Source organism: Vicia villosa, linkage group LG1 (genome assembly GCF_029867415.1).
Source record: "Vicia villosa cultivar HV-30 ecotype Madison, WI linkage group LG1, Vvil1.0, whole genome shotgun sequence".
Lineage (NCBI taxonomy): Eukaryota > Viridiplantae > Streptophyta > Magnoliopsida > Fabales > Fabaceae > Vicia > Vicia villosa.
In genome coordinates, this window is record NC_081180.1 from 51,401,939 (window position 1) to 51,426,879 (window position 24,941).

Consider the following 24,941-nt stretch of genomic DNA (forward strand, 5'->3'; position numbering starts at 1 on the left):
TAAAGACAGTTCATACCTTACCAATTGTATTTGACTATTGTCTCTCCTCAATGACAATCAATATAAATTACCCTTTTTTAAGGAAGGTAGGTTTGAAAGTTAACATGGTTGTTTATTTGTATATTGTATATTATTTGAGTTTGGTGTTTTCATGCCCTATGAAATATGAATGATTGTATACAAGTTGAGAAATAGAAAAATAAAAACAGTGGAGTGAATATAGATTGGAGATAAATTTATAAGAGAAAGATACATATGAAATAAGTGTTGAAGAGCTCTTACAAAATATGAATGTATATTTATAAGAGTAATATTTTGAGTGTATCTTTAGTTTTAAATTTGTAGCATCTAAAATTGATTCTGATGAGGATAGAATTGATCCTTACAAATATGATATACTTATTAAAATTTATTTTACTTAAAACTATAATATGTAAATTGAGTCTAAATATGATTTTTACTGCTCTCTTTTGTAGAAATTTATTCAAACATAAATCATTTTAGTTTTAATTTACTTTTTTATAAGAATAAATTTCACATAATCAATTCACTTAAAAATTAATTTGTTGTTCACTACAAAATTTCTTGTATCAAAAGTCTATCTGACAAGGATGTTCAAGCGGCATGTTCCGTTAAGCCATCCAATAGTGGTGCAAGTAGATACGGATGAAAAAGATTTCATTTGAAGGGGAGAATACTCATATGAATGAATGGACTTACACTTGAGGAAGAGATTGTTGGTATATCAAGTGTGAGTATGAGTCTCACTTCGAATGAAAAAGTGAATGATGAACATTTTATAAGTGAGATGACCCATAAACATAATACCTTAATATTTAGAGTTAATATGTGGTGTCCAACTCATTTAGAGTGAGTGTTGAAAGTCTAATTTAATGATGTCCACACCTCTTCATGTTCCAATAGTGGTATCATGAGCCTTTGATTCGAGTGAAGGACCGATTTACTTGTATCGAAAGTACTCCCCACATGGTGGTGGATAGGAGGTGTCTCGTTGAAGATTTTAAACGGTGGTACAAGTCTATGTGGATGAAAGGGCTTCCACTTGAGAGAGGAGTGTTGTGGATAGACTCACACTTAAGGGGTGTTAAGAATAACAAGTGAGTTAGAAAACTTTGAGAAACAATGTGTGGAGAAGTCTCACATTGATTAGAAAAGTGGAGACGAAAAATTAAAAGTGAGAGAACTCACACATCTACCACTTTAAGGATTTGGGTGAGTATGTGGTGTGTCTCTCACAAGGTGTATTGCTCACAAAGAAAAAACTCAATGGAAAATGCTCCCTCATGTTGAATCCTCGAATCAATGTTCCAACAAATTTAACAAATATTACGCTATGGATGGAATGAAGTTTATAATGTTAAATGAGACTATGTGACTTTAACATTTTAAGAGGGGATTGGATCTCCACAATTCTTGCACCATGGATTTGGTGGAGGGGGTCCAGTTATGTTTAAGACATGTGAAAAATAACAAGATTAGAGAAAATGTTAGGTTAGTATTTATCATAGAAAAGTTAATGGAAATTAGATTTACGTTATTTGACCATTTAGAATACATGTTGATTCGATAGTAAGAAGAGCATATCAGATGGAAGTAGATGAAAAGAATATTTTTAAAAAATTATAAGAGATGTGGAATCATGTTTTTCAGGTGATCAAAGTTAAAGATGACCATCATGGTTTGCTTTTTATTATGTGCTTTTGATGATGACAACTTGGATAACAACTTAGTTTCATTGATAACAACTTAAATAACGACTTAGTTTCACTGACGACAACTTGGTTTCACCGATGACAACTTGTGAAGTTGCAAGCATTGTATCAAGCGATCAAAGATGTACAAGATAATTTTGTTCAAAGCTTTTCCTTTGAATCAAGTAGATGAACTAAGGTTTTTTTATGATCTCTATCATTTGATGATGACATTCAACTTGAAGATATCTCAAGTCTCATCTCCAAGAAAATTCAAGCAAGTGTTTGTATGATTGGTCTATTCGGTAAAGTATTGAAGCTTCAGAGTGTGAAAGAGATGAAGTGTGAAAGCTCGTTCGGTCGCGTTTAAGTGGTCGGTGTTTTCTAAAAATATAAGGGTGTTATCCTAAAGCACTATGGCTATATCACACACACACACTAAAACATATTTTAAAGCCTCCATTTCTCAAGGAAAACAACCTAAAAACATTTTGGAGTCGGACGAGATAAAGTTGGAACTGTCATAATGTTTTTGAACAATTTTTTAACAGTCTAATCGATTATGTTAGTGCATGTCAATAAACGATTATGATAAGATCTTAATGAAGGGCAACGACTTTTTATCCATTCTTTCCAAAATGAGCTAATGCAAACAATTATTTGAGGTTTCCAAGTGATTGGCCTAAGGTCCTAATAGATTTGATCACTAATTTGTCCCATGGATTTTTTCTTTTTTGTCTCAACCTCTAGCCTATAGATAGAAGCCTTTACATTCACATTTTCACATCCTTCTTTCTAAAAATATTTTTCTATTTTCTCTCACCTTAATTTAGCCATAGCAATTCCAGAAAGTCTTGATATTTAAGTGAGGTTTTTGTTTTAAAAAATAAATATTATAAATTTACTAAGAAATATTTTATTCTTGGTTGAATAAGTTTTGGGTTCAAAGTTAAACCCAACATTTCTACGTTAATGTGCGTTGCTAATTAAAAGGTTGACTTTTGTAATATACTAGTAGTACAAATTAATTTTATGATGCATAAGTATAATAGCTTAAAATGGAGTATAAATTATTTTTCCACAACTAAATCAATAAATCTTTTTTTTTTATTGATAGAATTGTGAAACAAGCAAACGTATGGGTGGTGCAAAAGATAGTATACTTCACATGTGCAGCGCAGAAGTAGTAACCCTTGTATAACTAACTTATTATTCATTGCATTACATTAATCAATTATGGTACCGTTTTTGAAAGGTGTGAAAGATTATAGGTGTTGGCACTGTAGCTTGAGCGTTGGTTATTTAATTAATTAAATGAATTTGTTGTTTGGTGATTGGGCCCTTTCTTTGTTTCTGTTTTGGCTTGGATAGTGGCAATGGCGTAATTAGCGTTGCAACGGTCGGATCCTGCAAAAAGCGCCACATGCTTTCCAGCCGGGAACCATTCTGTGAGTGGGACCCACTACGCGAGGCTGTCTATGTTGGCTGGACTCACTGCGTAATTACCGTTTCATCCTGACTTTCTGGTTTTGACTTATCTTAACGGCTCTTCGTCTTCCATGCCACGTGAATCCAGCCAAACTTATACTAATATTACAACCTCAACTCTTAAAAGAAACATTTTCTATTTTTTTTACGTCTTTGGGGTGAATTTGAGTTTGAATACTCTTTTCTGCAGTTAATCAGTTAATACTTGAGACACAAAATGATTTAGGTGCGTGCAGGCAGGCAGCAATAATAATTATGTTAGCATAAAAAAAAAGTCGTGTTGTGACTGTAGTACTGTACTGCAATTGCAGCAACAGTAAATGAGTTTTAGTTTTTTAATTTATTATTTTGATTATGAGATTGACAGAAATCTATAATATAAGAAAATTAATGATTGTGAAAAAGTTCAAAATACCCTTATTTAATTTTTTGTCACCACATTAAAATTGTGGTTTTTTGGTCTTTGTACTATAAAGTAATTAATTTTATTATTAAAATAATATAATTCTTATATTTTATCAAACTTATCAAATCTCTCCATATTATCTATTTTTTTCTCTTTCATCATTTTCTCACATCTATCTTCCAAAACAAATCTATTAATCTATAATATAAGAAAATTAATGGTTGTGAAAAAAGTCAAAAATACCCTTAATTAATTTTTTGCCACCACATTAAAATTGTGTTTTTTTTGTCTTTGTACCATAAAGTTCTTAATTTTATTATTACCAAAAATGTTATTTATGATCCAAATATTTTTTATTCAAAAATGGAATAGGCCAAACAATCTATTATTGATCTAAATATTTTTATATACGAAAATTTGATATTGATCCAAATATTTTTGTAAATGACACTTTAAAAAAAATAAAATTTAAATATGGAAAAAAATCTATTATTTACGAAAAATGGTATTTATGATCCAAATATTTTTATTCCAAAAATGGTATACGGGAAAACAATCTACTATTGATCTAAATTTTTTTTATACAAAAATTTAATATTGATCCAAATATTTTTGTAAAGTATACCTAAATAGAAATAATATTTGTATTATTATTTACGAAAAATGTTATTTATGATCCAAATATTTTTTATTCAAAAATGGTTCACGGGAAAAAATCTTCTATTGATGTAAATATTTTTATATACGAAATTTAATATTGATCCAAATATTTTTGTAAATGATACATAAACAAAAATGAAGTCTGTATACGGGAAAAAAATCTATTATTAACCTAAATATTTTTGTATAGGAGAAATGGTATTTATGATTAAATATTTTTTATCCAAAAATGGTATACGGGAAAAAATATATTATTAATCTAAATATTTTAATATACAAAAATTTAATATTGATCCAAATATTTTTGCAAATGATACCTAAACAAAAATAATATTTGTATACGGAAAAAAATCTATTATTTACGAAAAATGGTATTTATGACCCAGATATTTTTTATTTAAAAATGGTATACGGGAAAAAAATTATTATTGATCTAAATATTTTTATATACGAAATTTACTATTGATCCAAATATTTTTGTAAATAATACCTAAACAAAAATGAAGTCTGTATATGGAAAAAAATCTATTATTGATTTAAATATTTTTATATACGAGAAATGATCGCGTAACCGAACAGAACCCGTGCGTATGCACGGGTTTGTTACTAGTTTGTAATAAATACCAATTAGAAACCGGTTTCTTTCAATATTAGACGACATAAATAAGGAAAAAAGTCATCTACACTTTTTTTACACCTGTACTCTAATCGGGTATGAAAAGATTAGTTAATTCAAATTGAGTATATAATTAATTTTTATAGGAGTGAAGACTTATTTTGATCTTTCATAAAAATTACATAACATAAATTAGCCCTTCACAATAAAATAAAGTCAATTTAATTATATCTTATGTCTTTACCACTTAAACCAATCTAGATTCATGATAAGTAATTCACATGATTTCTAGTAATTTTAAATAATTATGAATTTAAAAAAAAATTACAAAATTTATATCAATAGAGTTTCGAACCCAAGTTCCTTCAGATTAAATGATAGTCAATTTACTGTAATAGAAATTGATTTATCCATTTGTAAATGATAGTCACTTTATTAACAATAGAAATTGATTTGTCTAATTGTTATTGATAGTCACTTTACTAACCGTGGAAATTGATTTGTCAAGTTGTAAATGATAATCACTTTATTAACAATAGAAATTAATTTGTGTAATTTTAAATGATAGTCACTTTATTAACAATAGAAATTGATTTTTCTGGTTGTAAATAATAGTCACTTTACTAACAATACAAATTGAATTGTCTAGTTATAAATGATAATCATTTTATTAAAAATAGAAATAGATTTGTCTTGTTGTAAATAATAGTCACTTTACAAACGGTAGAAATTGATTTTTGTAGTTGTCAATGATAGTCACTTTATTAACAATAGAAGTTGATTTGTATAGTTTTAAAGTGGATATCATTTAACAACAAGACACTTGGGTTTGAGAACTTATAATTTATATATAGAATTTGTTAATATTAGTACAAATCATAGGAATTACTCCTAGCTGTCATGAATGTACATTGTCCTAGTGATAAAGACACAAAGATGTCTTTTAATGATCATGAGTTCGATTTCTTATAAAAAATAATTTTGACTTTTTTGATATTATTATTTCATAATTGTTTGAAAATGAAATTAAAAATAAAAATCAATTAATTATTTAAAAAATGGAAAATAAAAAATAAAATCAAACGTGACAGAAGGACTAATATGGCTCCGTTAAATTTTAAAATCGATTTGAAAAAGATATTAGCAGAAAGACTAATATGACCAGGTTAAATTTTGTACAGGATTAAATTTGGTCTATTTTTTTTGTGAGAAACTAATTTGACTTGTGTAATATTTATGAGGCACTAAAATGGATCTTCACTCTTTTTATAGTGGAATTAACTATACATTTAATTATAAATTAAATTAAGAGTTTAATGAACATCCAACTTAAGTGAAAATAAATTTTACAATTTATCAAATCATTTAACTGTTTTAAAATATAAATATAATTTAGGAGGATACACATTATTTATTTTAAATGATATTGTAAAATTATTTTATATCATAAATACATCTTCTATTTTCTTTTAAATTAATTATATTTTTTGTGATTAATCATGTTTTGTAAGAGTATGTAGTTGACTTTTATACACATAATGTTTGAATAATTTTAGTAAAACATTAATAATATAATTTTATTTTAAAGTGTATTTCCCGTCAAAATTTGGAGTTTTTTTTTAATATTAAAATAGTTTTTATTTAATTGAAGGTGACGTCTAGGATAAATTATCAAGTAAGTGATTCTCGGTGGACCATTAATAAAAAGTGATCGGTAAAATAGCAAGTGTACTATTTTGCCTCTGGAGTAATAAAGGGAAAATTCCCCGAATATCGATCTCAAGGACTGCGTGAGATTATAGAGTTAGTCGCACTTCAATTAAACAAAAAGCCTTGGGGTTTTGGTTTTTGTGATTACAATTTAAATTGCAAATAAACTTAAAAAGGTTGAATTGGCCAAATATGAGTGACATGCCAGGGTAGGTGTGTGCATTAACATGTAACAATTCTGAACCCTTATCTCATTAACAAAGTTCAACTTATCAATTACCGGTTCTTAAGGGTATTTGCTCCTAAGTCCTTAGTGGGCAAACTTTTGAACATTGAAATCCTAATCCCAAAGTCCTTCGAAATTAGTGATCAAATCAAATATTATTATAATCAAGAACAATCCGGTTACTATAGGGTATCCCTAGTCCTAGGTGATATCTACTATAATATAATGGTATAAAAACCCTAACAATGGAGGTCAATCCTAATTGTCAGTCATGAATCAATCCAGTTGGTCCGACGAGGAAAGCATTAAAAACCTTATACCATTAAATTGAATGTAAAAGAGAAACATGTTATTGAAATTCGGAATTCAAAATCATCACAGATGTTAATCAGGGACACCCCCCTAGCATTGGGGGGTTTAGCTACTCATATCATCCAAAAAAATTACAAAGATATCAAATAAAGACATTACACTAGAGATGATGAACTTTGATCTTCAATGGCTTCCGCTCATGAGAGTTCTCCGTTCTTCTCCAATTGCATAGGCTTCTTCTCTCAATCCTCCAATTCTTCGTGTGGCAAAAAGATCCCTAATTCATCTTGAAAGCTCTCCTAAATAGTGCAGACTCACTTAAGTTGGTTGGAAATACCAAAAACACCCTTGCAGGCAAACCACTGAACAAAATCATAAAATTCACTGAAATCAGCGTCAAACCCAACACGGGCCGTGTTGAGCAACACGGGCACCCGTGTTGGTCCCCTGGTATACTTATTTTTATTGATTGGTCCCAGACTTAGCAACACGGGCCGTGTTGAGCAACACGGGCACCCGTGTTGCACCACTGTTTTTCCTTTCTCTCAAACTTTGCTCCCAGCTCTCTTCCTGACACGACCCGTGTTGGACAACACGGCCACCCGTGTCAGGCCTCCTGTAGCATGTTTTCTGAACTTCCTCAAAACTTCCGAGTTTCGCACTGATTTACTCCGATTTCTCCATATGAACCTGAAAACATTAAAACACACAACCAAAGCATAAAATGACGAATAAAGAAATAAAACACTCAATAACAAAACTTAAACATACTTAAAAACAACGATAAAAATATGTGTGAAAACCACTGATCAAACTCCCCCAAACTTAAACCATTGCTTGACCTCAAGCAACAATTACAAAAGTTAATGACCTTCAAAGCACACGGTGTTCATACGTGAGATATCTGTCTGTATTGATCAAGAAACAGTGATTTGGCATTCACATGACGCGACGAGTTTTGTTACCACATTAATCCTCAAGCTCCCGTTTCGGATACCTCTCCAACTATGCTTTGCACTTAAGTCTCTTTCCGATTTTCCTCCTCTTTCATTCGGACAATCATATTAAGGCACTGCATTTCTTATAATAATCATCACCTGCATGAGACGGATCAAGGCTTCTTATTATTTTTTCCTGGCACCAAACTAGCAGCATTGGCTACTTTTTATTACCGATGAAATTTTCAAACCTTGCAGTTATATATTGTCCTTTTGGACGACGTTTGGGGATCAATCTCCTTTGGGCTGAATAACCGGGTGAGGGTTACCCAACTTAGCGAGCCGATTGCCTTTTACCGCCTTTTCATCATTTGGTACCAACTTTATATCTCTTTTTTTTTCTCAACCAGCCATCATGCAAGTGAATCCGAATTATGCCAGACTGTATCAATAAACTACTCGAGAAGTACTTCTCAGGAGACAAGTACTATGGTGCAAATCTACACGTTAGACTCGTATCTCTTTCAGGGAACCAGGGGTGCTTAAACAAACCTCTTGTCACATTATTCCGCACTTCCTGTCCTCAAACAATCCTCGCTTCATCTCTATATACTATTCCCGATCGCTCTTTAGGATCAAAACTTCTTCAACAAAAATTTAAAATTTCGGTAAAAATTTGGGTAGAATTCACTTCATGGTTTCACATCATACCAATAACATAAAACTAACATAAAAATAAAATGCAAAGAGAAGAGCCTCCCCCAAACTTGAACTAAACATTGACCTCAATGTTTCAGAACGAGTTCGAGAGAGGTGACTCACAGAGGGTATCGCACTCTAATGATCACTTCCAGGCTTTCACCAGAGACGTCCTCTTTTATTTCCTGAAAATAAAATAAACAAACAGAGAAATTAATTATTAAAACCGTGGGTTGCCTCCCACGAAGCGCTTCGTTTAACGTCGCATGGCTCGACGGTCCATTACCCTTTATTATGGAGGGTATTTCCTTTTCCAAACCTTGTTGCTTGACACTTTCGCAACCACTAACTCATGAAGACGAAAAGCACTCACCGCTTTTCTCTTTAATTTACTTCCCACATTCTTCTTCTTTCCTTGCTCTTTCTCCTCCACCTTCTTCTTGACTTCCTTAGCTTTCTTAAGATTTTTGACAACTACATAAGATGGTTCCACCCGGGAGGCTATGCTTGACACTTTTTCTTGGAGCTGTTTAGACTTCTTGTTCTTTTCCTCACTTTCTGTCATACCATCAGAAGTTTGATCATTCACAACCGCCCTCTGTCTTTTGACTCCTAACATCTTCAACGTTACCTCTTCATCAAAAGATTTCAGCGTCAGCGTTCCTTTTTCAATGTCGAGGTTGCAGCGGCCTGTCGACAAAAATGGCCTCCCAAGAAGGATAGGGGTTTCTTCGTCTTCCGGAATGTCCATGATGTGGAAGTCAACAGGGAATACAAATTTATCAACTTCCACTAGTACATCTTCAGCTACCCCATATGATTTCTTAACAGTGTGATCGGCAAACCTTAACTGGGTCTTACTTTCACTAATCTTTTCCAACTCAAGCTTTTTGAAAATGGACAAAGGCATTAGACTCACACTAGACCCAGAATCGAGGAGTACCTTTTTAAATGCTATATTCTTGATAGTGCATGGTATCGCCATCGCCCCAGGGTCTTTCCTCTTTATTGGGATCTTTCTTGCTATCGAGACTATACCACACTTCTCGGTTGCAATTTTTGGCTCTCCTCCTAGTGATCTCTTTTTCGCCAACACCTCCTTCATAAATTTTTTATACAAGGGCATGTGTTCAAGTGCTTCAAAGAATGGTAGATTTACTTCTAACTTTTTGAACAATTTTGTAAACTTTTCAAAGTCTTTCTCTCTTGAAACCTTCTTTGTCACTCTGGAGGGGAAAGGTAGTTTTATCACCGGTTCAACGTCTTTCTTATTTTTTTCTTCAATTGGTTTAACCGGTGGTACCACAACTTCTGGCTCTTTTGGATTCTCTCTTATTTCCAAATCCACCTCTATCACCATGGGGTCATCTAATTCCTCTTTCTCTTTTTCTTTTTCAGATTCTGCTACTCTCCTACTTCTTGTAGTAACAGCATTAATCTTCTCTTGGTCTTTCGGATTTTTCACAGTTGAGCTCGGAAGGGTACCTTGTGCCTGTAGAGTGAGATGTTGTGCTATCTGCCCCACTTGAACTTCCAGATTTTTAATTGAGGCCGAAGTGTTTCTGTGGTTGTTTCTTGTTTCTTCTTGGAACTGAGAACACTGCCCAGCTAATCTTTCAATTGCCACTTCCCACTCTGCCTTCTGGGTACCTTGTTGTTGTTGATCTTTCCAAGCAAAATTTGGATGATTCTTCCACCCTGGATTATAGGTGTTAGAATACGGGTTGTTTTGCCTTAGGAATTTGATTTCTTCAATCTGCTTGGGAGTAGCGAAACAGTACACCGTTTGGTGTGGGCCATTACAGATTTCACAGCTGACAGGTTGAGCTTGTTGAACTTGAGCCACCTGTTGTTTACCTATATTCATAGCCTTCAATTTCTTTTCAACTTCTGCGGCTATCGCATCTTCAACCCGAGTTTTAGAAGTCTCCAGCTTGAGATCAATGATTCCTTCCGGTTTGCTAGCACACCTGTCATACAATTCCAAATGCTCATTTGCAGCTATTGCTTCAATGATTTTGATGATTCCTGAGGCTGTTGTGAAATTTGTCGAGCCTCCAGCTGCTGTATCAATTAACTGCTTTGTTTTGATTCTGAGCCCATTGACAAATACTTGCATCTGTTCAGTCTTGTCCATGTTGTGAGTGGGACATGCCACTAGAATTCTTTTGAATCTTTTGTAGGCATCTCCTAAGGGCTCACCCTCCTGCTGCTTGAAATTTAGAATGTCATACCTCTTCCTTATAAATACCGAAGCGGGAAAATACTCATTTAAGAAAGCTTTTTCCATCTCTTCCCATGATGTAATGCTGCCCGCTGGAAGGGAATAAAACCACTCTTCTGCTTCTTCTGCCAAGGTGAATGGAAACATTCTCAGCTTCTTGGCCTCTTCTGTATGACCTTCGATTTTTAAAGTTGTACTCATGGTCAGAAACCTCTGTAAGTGCTTGTTTGCATCTTCATTAACCTTTCCGGTGAAAGGCTTTCTTTCGAGCTGAGTGATGGTGCTTGGGTGCAATTGAAAATTAGGGACATTCACCGGTTGGTTGATAATTGTTTGTCTTCCCCCCGGTGTATTTGCAACTCCATAGTCTCCGAGGAGTCTTTCCGGTGGTGGTACCTCGCCCATGACTTCTTCTTCACTTTCAGAACCTGAATGAACTGTCACAACTTCTTCTTCGGATTCCAGCTTAGCTTGATGAGCTTGTCTGCGCCTTGCGTGAAAAGTCCTTTCAATTTCTGCGTCAAAAAGAAATTCTGCTGAGGCCTTGCCTCGCATAAACAGATTAGAGAATTATTAGAATGAGGAACAAAAATAATAAAAAAAATATTTTTCTTTTTTTTTTTTTTTTTGAAAATAAAATTTTAGTCGCAGAGCAACAAAATTTTAATTGAAATAAAACTAGAAACTCTACAATTTTCGGCAGTCCCCGGCAACGGCGCCAAAAACTTGATCGGTAAAATAGCAAGTGTACTATTTTGCCTCTGGAGTAATAAAGGGAAAATTCCCCGAATATCGATCTCAAGGACTGCGTGAGATTATAGAGTTAGTCGCACTTCAATTAAACAAAAAGCCTTGGGGTTTTGGTTTTTGTGATTACAATTTAAATTGCAAATAAACTTAAAAAGGTTGAATTGGCCAAATATGAGTGACATGCCAGGGTAGGTGTGTGCATTAACATGTAACAATTCTGAACCCTTATCTCATTAACAAAGTTCAACTTATCAATTACCGGTTCTTAAGGGTATTTGCTCCTAAGTCCTTAGTGGGCAAACTTTTGAACATTGAAATCCTAATCCCAAAGTCCTTCGAAATTAGTGATCAAATCAAATATTATTATAATCAAGAACAATCCGGTTACTATAGGGTATCCCTAGTCCTAGGTGATATCTACTATAATATAATGGTATAAAAACCCTAACAATGGAGGTCAATCCTAATTGTCAGTCATGAATCAATCCAGTTGGTCCGACGAGGAAAGCATTAAAAACCTTATACCATTAAATTGAATGTAAAAGAGAAACATGTTATTGAAATTCGGAATTCAAAATCATCACAGATGTTAATCAGGGACACCCCCCTAGCATTGGGGGGTTTAGCTACTCATATCATCCAAAAAAATTACAAAGATATCAAATAAAGACATTACACTAGAGATGATGAACTTTGATCTTCAATGGCTTCCGCTCATGAGAGTTCTCCGTTCTTCTCCAATTGCATAGGCTTCTTCTCTCAATCCTCCAATTCTTCGTGTGGCAAAAAGATCCCTAATTCATCTTGAAAGCTCTCCTAAATAGTGCAGACTCACTTAAGTTGGTTGGAAATACCAAAAACACCCTTGCAGGCAAACCACTGAACAAAATCATAAAATTCACTGAAATCAGCGTCAAACCCAACACGGGCCGTGTTGAGCAACACGGGCACCCGTGTTGGTCCCCTGGTATACTTATTTTTATTGATTGGTCCCAGACTTAGCAACACGGGCCGTGTTGAGCAACACGGGCACCCGTGTTGCACCACTGTTTTTCCGTTCTCTCAAACTTTGCTCCCAGCTCTCTTCCTGACACGACCCGTGTTGGACAACACGGCCACCCGTGTCAGGCCTCCTGTAGCATGTTTTCTGAACTTCCTCAAAACTTCCGAGTTTCGCACTGATTTACTCCGATTTCTCCATATGAACCTGAAAACATTAAAACACACAACCAAAGCATAAAATGACGAATAAAGAAATAAAACACTCAATAACAAAACTTAAACATACTTAAAAACAACGATAAAAATATGTGTGAAAACCACTGATCAAAAAGCGTCTGATTAAATAGTTGCACTATATCTTACAATATACCACTTACATATGATTTTTTTCTTCTTCTTCTCTCTTTTTCACTTTCTTCTTCTCTCTTATTGATCCTCTCACATGCAATTCTCTCAAATTAGTATCTTACTTTCACTAGTAAAAAGTTTAAAAATTATTTTTTAAATTTATCAATAGTTTATAAATAATAAACAAAACATTATTAAAAGAACGAACAAAACCTTTACAAAACTGTATCTTGCATCTATGTTCAAAAACCTAGCCCTGTTAATGTTATCTTGAGCATAACCGAGAATACAAAACATATTGACTTTATTTTTTTAGAAGTTGCCTCAAACTTAATCTTCATATAAAATTTCTTGATCTTCTTCATTGAAGATTCATACAACTCCTTCAACATTTCAAAAGCTTGCATCTCTTTCAAGTTGTTCTTATCCTTGCTCCAATCCTCATCATCAGTTACACAAACCTCTTTTACTTATGCTAGGTCTTCACCTCATATGAATAAATTGCAAGTTTCCTCACTTTGCCATAATGAGCATCTTCAAAAAAGCTTTCCTTTGTTAGGTTCATACTTTCAATGATATGATATCATACGAACATTATAGGCACACTTTCTCCCTGGATGATTACTCCCAGTTGTGTAGTGAGAAGATATTGATTTACTGCATCTTGACGAATGCCATGAGCAGTAACGCGAAGAACGCGAAGGAGAAGGAGAAGAATAGTGAACCAGAATATTGAGGTGCTACAAAAGAAATGGCAAGAAGAAGAAAACGATGGCCAAGAACATGAAGAGGATGAAACAAATTAGGGTTTTTAGGAAAATAATATACTTAAATAAAGAAAACCCTACGCATAATTGCCAAATGTAAAAAAAAATCACCTTTGACCATCCACGTAAGCAGCCGTTAAATCATTTTAACGGAGGGATGAAATTTTTAGACGTAAAAGTTTGGGAGAACCATTGTTTGAAGGAAAATTTTAGAAGGACTAAAAACGAAATATAGAATATTTATAAGGATCTCAAACATATTTAACTATATATATTGTTGTTATAATGATTCATTTGAAGTTAATTCTTATTTTGCAGAGCTATGAAAATGTATTGCTCATGCCCCGAAAACGTAATATGCAAGATAAAGTTAAATAACATTTCATTGAAATGAGAAATATTTTATTAAATGTTAGCGTTAAATTAATAAGTTTTTTAATAATAATTAACAATATTGCACAATTTAATGATATATAATCATTATTTTTGACGTATCCTCGTCATACTAATGGTAACTTCAATAGATATTTTTGTTTTGAGATTTATGACTGAGGTTATCATGAAAAATCAAAAACCAATTTCTTTAAATGCACTTGATCTAAATTCTCATTGTTATGTAACTTCGTCCGATTTTAACTCAATTTTATGCTGTTTTTATAAATGTAGTGCTTTCTATATTATCAAATCTACTTGTCGAGAGCCCAATTCAATTATAAAAAGAAATTAACTAACATTGCAGTCTCTAAATTTATTAGTTATTGAGTTTCTCCTTTTTTCTTCTTCTAGATATTATGTTTATTGACCTTTCATTTTAACACATGTCTTGTTTTTATTATTGATAAACTTTTTTCAATGCCACATATTGCAATACTGTGTAAAGATGATGTTGAAATTGAAACAAATGATACTGACATGATTCATGTTGGGGACCTAAACACTATAGAGCAGGTTGAGCTTCAAGAATACAATGAGATCACAGACACGAGGAATGAGACAAGATTAAAAAGTGTACGGCCTTGGTACGTATCATAGGTTGTAACTTACGCGTACAGGTACCCTGTAAGTACCCAGTATTGATACTTTGTTTAAAATGGTGTATCCGTGCTTCTCAGTTCATAGGCGATTTTAATGCGATATTGGGTGCTCGTGAGAAAGCATATGCATGTTTTTGTCCTCACAAAAAAACTTCATGTGATAATTTGTTTAACTAGTCTAATGACAATGAATTGATTCACTAAAATACGACAAGTAGTTTCTATACATACAGATATAAGACTTATCAGGTCTATATATAATCAACATTGAATTAGGAGGCGTTTGGAAGTTTTGACTCTATGGCAACCAAAGTAATGAGCAATCTTGCTATAATTCAATACATTATTAAGTAGATGAAAAGAAGGCTTAAACTGCTCTTAATCAGATCCTTCATTTACAACATCAATTTTGTAGAGACTGGTATCGAGATAAGGGGTTTAAGGACGGGGAGAGAAACACAAGCTACTTCCACAATATGATTAATTAGAGATATATCATCAATGGGATCTCTAGACTTGAAAATGGTTCATCTTACATAGAGTCTCAAGAGAAAATTGTACAACACATTCTAGACTTCTACAACAAAATCTTCACCTCAGATGATAAATGTGCATCCATTGACTTAATCACTAGAGATATACCTTCCCTGATCATTAATATAAATAATGGATTCCTTTCCTTCTCATGGGCGTGATGGTTTTGGAGGATGGTTTTTCCAAGAGTTATGGGACATTTTTAGTAGGGATGTTATCCTTTCCATAATCCAATTCTTCATCTAAAGATGGATTTTTTCTAATATGAACTCTAGTCATGTTGTTCGCATCACTAAGTTTAAGGGGCCTGATGCAATTGAAAGCTACAAGCTTATTACTCTAGCGAATTTTCAATTTAAGATAATCACGAAAATCCTTGTTGACATACTTTTATTTATAGCACCTATGTTATTTTTGAACATCAAAGAAGGTTCATTAGGGTTATACATATTTAAGAATACATTTGCATCACATCTGAAGCCATTAACATGGCAGAGAAGAAGACATTTGGAGGGAACATCATCCTAAAAATAAAAATTAAGAAGGCCTCTGATAAATTGGAATATCAATTCTTTCTTGGATTCCAATCCAAGTGTATATCCTCATCGATGGTAAAGCATTAGGTTTCCTTAACATAACAAGATGGGTAAGAAATGATACCTCATTTCACCCCTCCTATGTTGCATAGTATTATATGCAAGCAAGCTCACATAATAAAACCACCTAACACTCGATGCAGAACATATAGTGACAATGAAGGATTATTTAGAAAGCGTATAAATCTTCGATCTAGTAATAAAAATTAAATTCGTATCTACGTGAATTGTTCAATTTCAACAAAATAATACTATTGTACTAAAGATGTAAATTCGAGGGATTTTCACAAGATTTTGGTTAACAAATAAGAAAATGAAATATATTAAATTTATTAGATATTGTATTGGTCAAAAAGTACAGGTATGCATGTTCCCAATGTAAGAGCAGAGAGACTCAAAAGCTTTTGTAGGTATATTACACTATATGGTGGTTAAGGCTTGCCCACGGAGGCGAGAAGCCCTATGAAATGATGTTTGATGGTGGTTTTAAGTGTCCTGCTCACGTGAAGTGACAGGCTCCATGGATGATCGGTGTGCTTAGGAACAAGCGTATGGAATATGGTTAGTGGTGTGTTATGACCTAGTTAAGCATTATTCCTTATAGTTAAATAATATGTCTTCTCCCTTGAGGGGGACAAGAGTATTTATAGAGGATTTTAGGGCCTAGAATTTTCTTGGAAAGAGTCACCGGCCACTTAGTCAATGATAGGTTGTTGAACCTTTATTTCTAAGAGAGACGTGGGGTAGTTAATGAACTTGACCTATATATGCCCAAGAAACATCTTATCACATGTTTCACATGACTGGGCGATAGAAAAGCTTTGGGGCGAGGCGATACCTCCCTGTAACACGGTGGGAAAACTGACTTTAAATGTGCGGATAGCAAGAGTTGTCACTGACTTTTATTTTATCCAATTAGGAAAGACAAAAAGAACAGGAAAGACCTTTGAAAGATTTTGAGTTCGGGGGGTAGGTTATACAAAGGGAAGGTGTAAGCACCCTTTGTATCCATGGTTATCCATGAGATCTTAATTTTTTAGCTCACTTTTGAATTATTTGATTTGTTTGAAAAGTGTAGTGTGTGTTTAGAAAAACATTTTTGAAAAAGGACTTAACTTTGTAAATAAAGTGTAGCCTATAAAATTGTTTTGAAAAGCGTGAGGTGTGAAAAGCATTTTGTTTGAATTTGTTGTGAGCAAGCAATTAGTAACTACCTACCCTAAGTTTGCAAGGTCTCTTGTTCTTTTCCTTTCGTTAAGGGAAAGAGACTATCCACACCATTTAGTTAGTGGGAAGTCCTTCCATTGGATGTAAAAAGTCATCAAAAAGCCATCGAATAGTCATAGGGGTTATCCATACCATAAAGAGGGTAGGAAGTCCTGTGCATTGGATGTGAAAAGTCATAAAAGGCAACAAGTAAGGATACCGAGGCATTCGAAGGGGCTATCATCATTCAATCGAGGGACGAGATCATTTATATCGTAGGCAACATCGAAGGGACCATGATCTTTAAATCAGAGGGACTATGATGATTTAAATCGGAGGGACATTTGCTAAGGTATCCCTACGCTCGAGGGACTTGACTATTATTCGTCAAAAGGCAACATAAGAGAAGATTACCCTAATGGTGAGTGTGTGAATAAAAGTGGTTGATTTATTTAATCCTGAAAATTAGGGTTATTCTAGTTTGTTTTTATCTTGCCATACAATCCTATTAACATACATCTAAGCAGTTTAATATTTGCAGGAAAATAAAGTGCGGGAAATAAAGGTCCTACGCTATTACATGGCTTTGGGATGGGGGATACATAACCAAAAAACTGGGGAAGTGCGAAAATTAAAGTAAATTAATTACTATTACATCACAAAAATTGGCAAGTGGCAACCTATACATTTCTAAAATTTAAATGAACAATTAAAGGGATAAATATACAAAGGCCCCGGCTAATTCCACGTAGAATTCCTTACTTATTTTATTTTAATTTTTTGTTTTTTATATTATTTAATATTATTTATTTTTCACGTTTATAATTTTTTACATTTTCGTAAACTATTTTTATTAAGAATTCCTTACTTATTTTTTTTTTAATTTTTTGTTTTTTATATTATTTAATATTATTTATTTTTCACGTTTATAATTTTTTACATTTTCGTAAACTATTTTTATTAATATTATTTTATTTAAATCTATTTATAAAGTAGTCATTAAAATACAATATTGGACATAAAAGACCATGATATTCTTGGCCCAGTAGCCTTTCTAAAGTAGCCCAATATTTTATGATTTGACGTCTATCGTGTCAAATGTTTTATAAACACTTCAATGTCTCTTTCAGTTTTCAATGTGGGACTCTGGTTAACCACAAACAAGATTCTTTGCTGCAATAATTCCATTTAAACCTTTTCTCCATTGTAAATCTTTCTAATTTGTTTATATGAACACAACTCCATTAACTTACAATATGAGGGGTGTTTGGAAGCCTGCAGGAAAAGAAACAACAATTGGATAATTATTAAACTTTGAGTGGACACAATTCAAACTTTAATCTGAAATGCAGAATCTAATCTAATTTACAACTTCGTGAAAACAAAAACGAAAAGTTTCGATTGAACTTACTGATTCGATTGAAGAAACGCTATGGTTGAAGTTGAAATTCTTTGGTGTTCGATCTCGATTGAATGAAGAGAGAGCCTGCGATTATATACTGTGAAAAGAATTTCACAAGACCACCTACTCAAGCTTGACCGTTGTTCAGTAGTGTGTTGCAGAAGCGGAAAATACGAAACTATCCTATTTTTCTTCTTGACTTGTTTTCTTATGTCCTATAAATGTGTGTCGTGCGTCCGTGCAAAAAAGTTGATTCATATCATAAAACTATACTTTGTGAAAAAGTTGTATCCACACACTAAATGAAATAAGTTTTGCATGCTTAATTGTCTCACACAAAAACCTTCAAAGGCTGACAATGTTTTCTTTAACACCACCACTACCTGCAATGTGCTACAATGTTTTCTTGTTATTTTCATTTCTTTAACAGTCAAGTGGGATAGAATATTTTAATTCTCCTCCCTGTCACCACGTCGTTTAAATGCATGAATTATATCTCTTGACCATGTGTGTATATTTTTATATTTTAATTCTCCTCCCTGTCAGCGCTTTTATTTGTGAAGTTTAATAATCTAGAGATATCTTTGTTTGAATTTCATTACATTCCACTTTCTTATCAATGACAATTAACACTTTCTCAACTAAGTGGTTTTTATAATAAGAGTGTATGTATTTCCTTTGTATGCATGCAAATATGTTGTCCGTTTTACCTTGTTGTACAGATAGAGAGAAAACTTGAGCATGATATAGTTAGAAGACTCTGACCTCTGGTATTTGTTATTACCTTAATTGCACCATAATATTTATGAGATTGCACGATAATTGTTGCCAAATGAGATTGTTGCTTTCTGTAAATGCACCATAATTGTTAGTCTGATGAAAATAATGTTTCACAGTTTAGAAGAAATGGTTCTTACTTACATTTGATAGAGCTCAAGTATTGCACTAATGGTTGGAAGGAGTGAAAGAGAGGGATATGGTGGTTGTTGTGGAGTAAACTTTTACCTGTTCAACTCCAGTCTTCATATATGTTAATTTTGAGTCCCACATCGATAGTTTTTCACCAAAGGAGAGTGTTTATATACCTCTTTAACACAACAATATATAATATTTCAGTAGGCTATTTACAATATAATTGGGCTCAAAGTTCTTAAATCGTAATATTTTAACAATTAATTTATAAACAAATATTAAAATTAATGTAGGAAAAGTAATGAAGATTAATAAAAACCGTTAAAAAATATAATATATAAAAAATCGAAAAAATTAATAAAAATAATTTAACAAAAAATTAATAAAACCTAATTAGGCTATGTTTGGGAGTTTGGAGGGGAGGGGAAGGCTTCCAAAAATGAAATTTTAAAAAATTATAGAAAAATATTTGACATTTTTTGAAAAAATGACTTTGTTTAGAATGATAAAAGAGCCATTATCATTACTAAATTTTTAATTTTCAGAATACTATAACAACCTAAAAGATAATTGGAAAATTTATGTAAGCCCTTCAAAACCCTCCAAAACCCTTCTTCAGTACAATTTTTGAGTTCCCCCATTTTATGGGATTTTTGGTGTTATGAATAAACTCAAACCCTCCAAAACCCTTCTTCCCAAAATCTTTTTATCCTTTTCACCCAATTCTTCTTATTTTTCAAAACCCTCCCCTCCATTCCCCTCCAAACTCCCAAACATAGCCTTAGAGAATAAGAATAAGAAATTTCTTGCCAAATATTGAAAAAAAAATCCAAATAACCAAGTTTAATAAATAATTTACATCAAAAACTATATTTTCGGCAAAATTACGCATATGACCAGGTTTCAGAGGTGGCTTCCACATGGGAACCAATGCGCCACCCAGGGTGGCATCAATGTGCATTTTAGGTGGCTTCCACATGGGAGCCACCATAGTGTATTTTTCCTTAACCAATGCGCCACCCAGGGTGGCATCAATGTGCATTTTCTTCATGCAAGCCACCTAGGGTGGCGCCTATGTTCATTCCACTTTTTTTTTTTTTGTTTTTTTTTTGTTTTTTTTTAATAGTTTATATACTATTTTTTTTTAAATTTTTTTTTTGTTATTTCTTAATAAAATTGTTTTTATTTTAAAGTATTTAAAAAATATATATATGAAATTGCAACAGATAAGATCAGTGAATCAGCTGACTCGAGCGTCCACAGAAAACAGTAGTTCATTCATTAATTAAAAGGTACATAGAAAATAACCAACAGAAAAAGATAAACTAAAACATCTAAGAAATCACCACGGTTAAAACAATGTCATTAGGTCCATGCATCATTTGAATGACATCAATGCCGTATGCCACGTTATCCCAGAAAGTTATCATTGCTCCAGTCACAACATCGGCCCTTGTTTTAAGCCTCGTGATGCTTCTTATCTGTTCGCCGGCCTCGTACTCCCCCTCTAAAAATCTTAGGAGAGTCCTCTTGAGTTGCTCGACGGAAGAGATATTCCAAAACATTACCGGCATGGGAGGTTTGAGGACGGAGAATATGACATGTCCGATCCTTCTGCGATACTCCGGTTCAGGTTCGGCACGCCATGTTGATCTCCGGGGCGGCAACTCTGTTGTCCGGTGACATCCATCTGGCCTAATGGTTGTCCGGCGAGGCATGGTTGTGTTTGTGTGATTGTTTGGTATTTGGAGTTTGTGTATCTGTGTGTAAACTCAACCATAGGAGCCCCTAATTTATAATAGTAGTGGGTAAAAAAAAGTAATGATGTTGCGTACTGTTTACAAGCACGCCTAACATGTATGATAAATGCAGACACACTGATCAATGACTGACCTGATGGGACTAGACGAAAGCATGCGTATTTGACTGTCCAAAATAAAGAGTGGCAGTATGGGCCTTGAAGACAATTTCACAACGAGACAAAGACATAACTAGTTGATTTAATAAAGGATAATACAAATACATAACCAATAGAAATACAAATACAAATACAAATACAAATACAAATACGAATACAAATACAAATACAAATACAAAAACATTATCAATAAAAATACAGATACAAAATACAAATGACATACAACTAATTGTTGGTGGAATTTGATCCACGGTTAGGACAAGTATTTTTATTGTGCCCGACTTCGCGACATATGCTACACTTTCGTACCATTTTCTCATGATCCATCTCGGTTGTGATCCGGGTGCTATTCAGGCGACCTCTTTTCTTTCTCCGCATGTTATCATTATGCCAAACCACGTCCCCTTCATACGCAGGCCAATAATCCTCCTTTGCCATCACTTGAAATGAGTTGTTGTACACCCCGAGCAAGGTATCTGCCTTGTAAATGGGAGATAAAAGTGCTAACGGATCTTGATGCGCATACGAACATGCTGCAATTACATGAGAGCATGGCATCCGAAAGGCTTGAAACTTTCCACAATCGCACCACCCTTCATCTATAAGAACCCTGTATTGCTGTCTCGGAAGGCCCTCGTTATGGTCAATCGTTTCTTTAACACTGAAGGTCCAGTTGAATCGATCGAAAGATGTCACAATGTGGCTGTTGGCTTTGGCAGATTGCTCTTTCATGAATTTGACGCATGTTTCGCTCCATAATTGTCCGGATTCTATAACTGCATTCCAACGCTCACCTCTTCTTGCGAAAAGAGAAGCCATCCTATAGTATGTTGCTTCCACCAAGGCAGTAATCGGAAGGTGTCTGATGCCCTTAAACACCCCGTTCATAGACTCCACAAGATTCGTAGTCATGTGCCCCCATCGCTTCCCGTTGTCGTATGATCTGGTCCATTTCTCTCTAGCAAGATTGTCTACCCATCTGCCTGCATCTGGATTTGCCGCTACAATTTCATGTCGATAATATTGGAACGTCGGTTGAGTCAACGCATATCCGGCATTGATAAGAGTCTTCCGAAGAGCCCTGTCCTTTATCTCCCGCATGAAATTTTGTGCAATGTGTCGAATACAGTAAACATGCGTTGATGTAGGGTTTAGCCACCCGTTTGCTGGATTGTTGTACGCACTCTCGATGGCAGCATGTCTGTCTGAAATCAAGCAAAGTCCAGGTTGGGGGGCAACGTGTGTCCGAAGATTTTTGAGAAAGAAACCCCAACCTCCAGCAGTTTCTCCTTCCACAAGAGCGAAAGCAACAGGAAAGATGTTACTATTTCCGTCTTGAGCCACAACCATCAACATGGTGCCTTTATATTTTCCGTACAACCAAGTTCCATCTATTTGAAGAATTGGTTTGCAATATGAAAATCCTTGTACACATGGGCGGAAAGCCCAGAAGAGCCTGTGGAATATCACATTTCCTTGAAGGGACGTTCCGTCTGGAGATTGCGCCGGAAGGGTCTCTAAAATAGTAACAGTTCCAGGAGCATAAAGTTGAAGCGCATATAAGAAATGTGGGAGTCGTTTGTACGAATCCTCCCAATTTCCATACACAACTTCGATCACTTTGGTCTTCGCCAGCCACGCCTTTCTATAAGACGGAGTGTAGTTGTACGTTGCAACGATATGAGAGATTATCGTTTTCACCTTTAACGATGGATCTTTTTCAACTAGAGGCAAGATTTCTTGACAAATAATGTCATAACTTAGCTTACGGTGATCTTGTGAAACATTTGTGTTAACACATGTGTGATCTTGGGAAATATATCCTATAACCCATGAGTCACTTCTCTTCCTGTATGATGCATGCAACCTGAATCCACAATCAGTGTTTCTACAGTAAATTTTGTACCTTTCGACATTGGCGCGATCAACTCTAAAATCAACATTGTTTGCCATATGAAATCTTTTTATGGCCATGATACATGCCTCCTTAGAACGAAATCTGTGTCCTACTTTTAACCGTTGATCTGTTTAGGTGTATGGATCATAGAAAATATCAGTCGATGGTTCGTCATCCCCATCAAAATTCAGGTTCCTCATGTGCGCTGGAGGCATATGCACTTGATCTCGTGGTATAACAACTTCCGGTTCATCTTCACTTTCCTCGTTGACCAGGTTATCAACTTCTATTTCCGGTGCTTCTTCTTCTTCATCTACAACGTCGACCTCTGCTTGCTCGTCTCCAAGTGCATCAATGACTTGTGACTCAACCATTTGTGTGGGTTGAACTTCTGGTAGAGTAACATACAGTTCTATGCATTCGTAACCAGAATACTCATGATTGGCAAACATATTCTGCATGTCTTCATCGTCTTTGATCTCAACTTGGATAAACTTGACCGGGTTGTCTCCACGAAGAAATCGATATTGGTAAAAAATCTGGGATACACCACCCATTGCAAGCTTCGTCTCTAATCTCCCTTTGAAGTAACTGAAATTTGCTTTTCTGCTTAAACAAAATCGTTTAACCTCAGTGTTTCTAAACAGAAAACCAACTTCTTCGTTGTCATATGTCTCGCCAAAAACATGAGCGTTGATAATGTATTGTGGAGGGGCCATTGTTGAGTGGGTAGAGAGTTTTATTTCAGATGTGTAATCAGATGTGTAATGAGTTGTGTTATTTTACACGTTACAGGCTTCCTTTATGTAGACGAACATTGAGTGATGACAATTATGAAGGCGAATACTATACAATCACATGCGTACTGAGTTGATTTGATGAATGCATGACACTGCTGCACACCAGACTGTTTCACAATTGATTTGAGGTATGCATGAAACTGCTGAACTGCTGCACAGTCGACTTGACCAGACACAACCATACTGAGCAGTGCATACTGTACAATCACATGCGAATACTCGGTGAAACAGCAACAAGAAATAACATAGAAAACCCAAAACCCTAAAAAAAAACATAGAAAACCCTAACCCTAAATTTTTCAAAAAAAAAAAAAAAAACAAGGTACACATAGGCGCCACCTGGGGTGGCGCATTAGTGCAAATTTTAACAGAATGGCGCCACCTAGGGTGGCGCATTAGTGTTAGATTCTTTTTTTTTTTTCGCCCTAATTTTGCTAAGTGGTCCCCACGCAAAACCCTAATATATTCTGCCAGCATGTGATAGGAAATACTGTATGCATGCATGCTTGATCAATTCAGCACAGAACACGGGACGCAGGCCTAGTCTATTCTGTCAAAACACAGAATGCATAGTCAATTCAGCACAGAACACAGGATACAGGCCTAGTCTAGTCTGCCAAAGCACAGAATGCATGTGAACCCATCTTTATCACTTTGATATCTGTATCACATGCATGCTCACCACTTGGCCCTCATGCACTTAACATCAGCAACCACCAACCCTCTATAAATACTCTCATTGAATTGCTTTCTTTTCACCAACATATCTTCTTCTTCTTCAAAA

The 24,941-nt window shown here is 34.4% G+C and overlaps 1 protein-coding gene across 1 annotated transcript; it reads right to left on the reverse strand.

Annotated features, from left to right (window-relative positions):
• Positions 1 to 18,477: 18,477 nt before the first annotated feature.
• On the reverse strand, positions 18,478 to 23,413 carry LOC131634328 (uncharacterized). The gene is made up of 3 exons (XM_058905013.1): positions 22,735 to 23,413; positions 22,255 to 22,626; positions 18,478 to 18,503 (listed from the first exon to the last, which is right to left on the reverse strand). The coding sequence occupies exons 1-3, from the start codon at positions 23,411 to 23,413 to the stop codon at positions 18,478 to 18,480; spliced, it is 1,077 nt and encodes a 358-aa protein (XP_058760996.1).
• Positions 23,414 to 24,941: the final 1,528 nt, after the last annotated feature.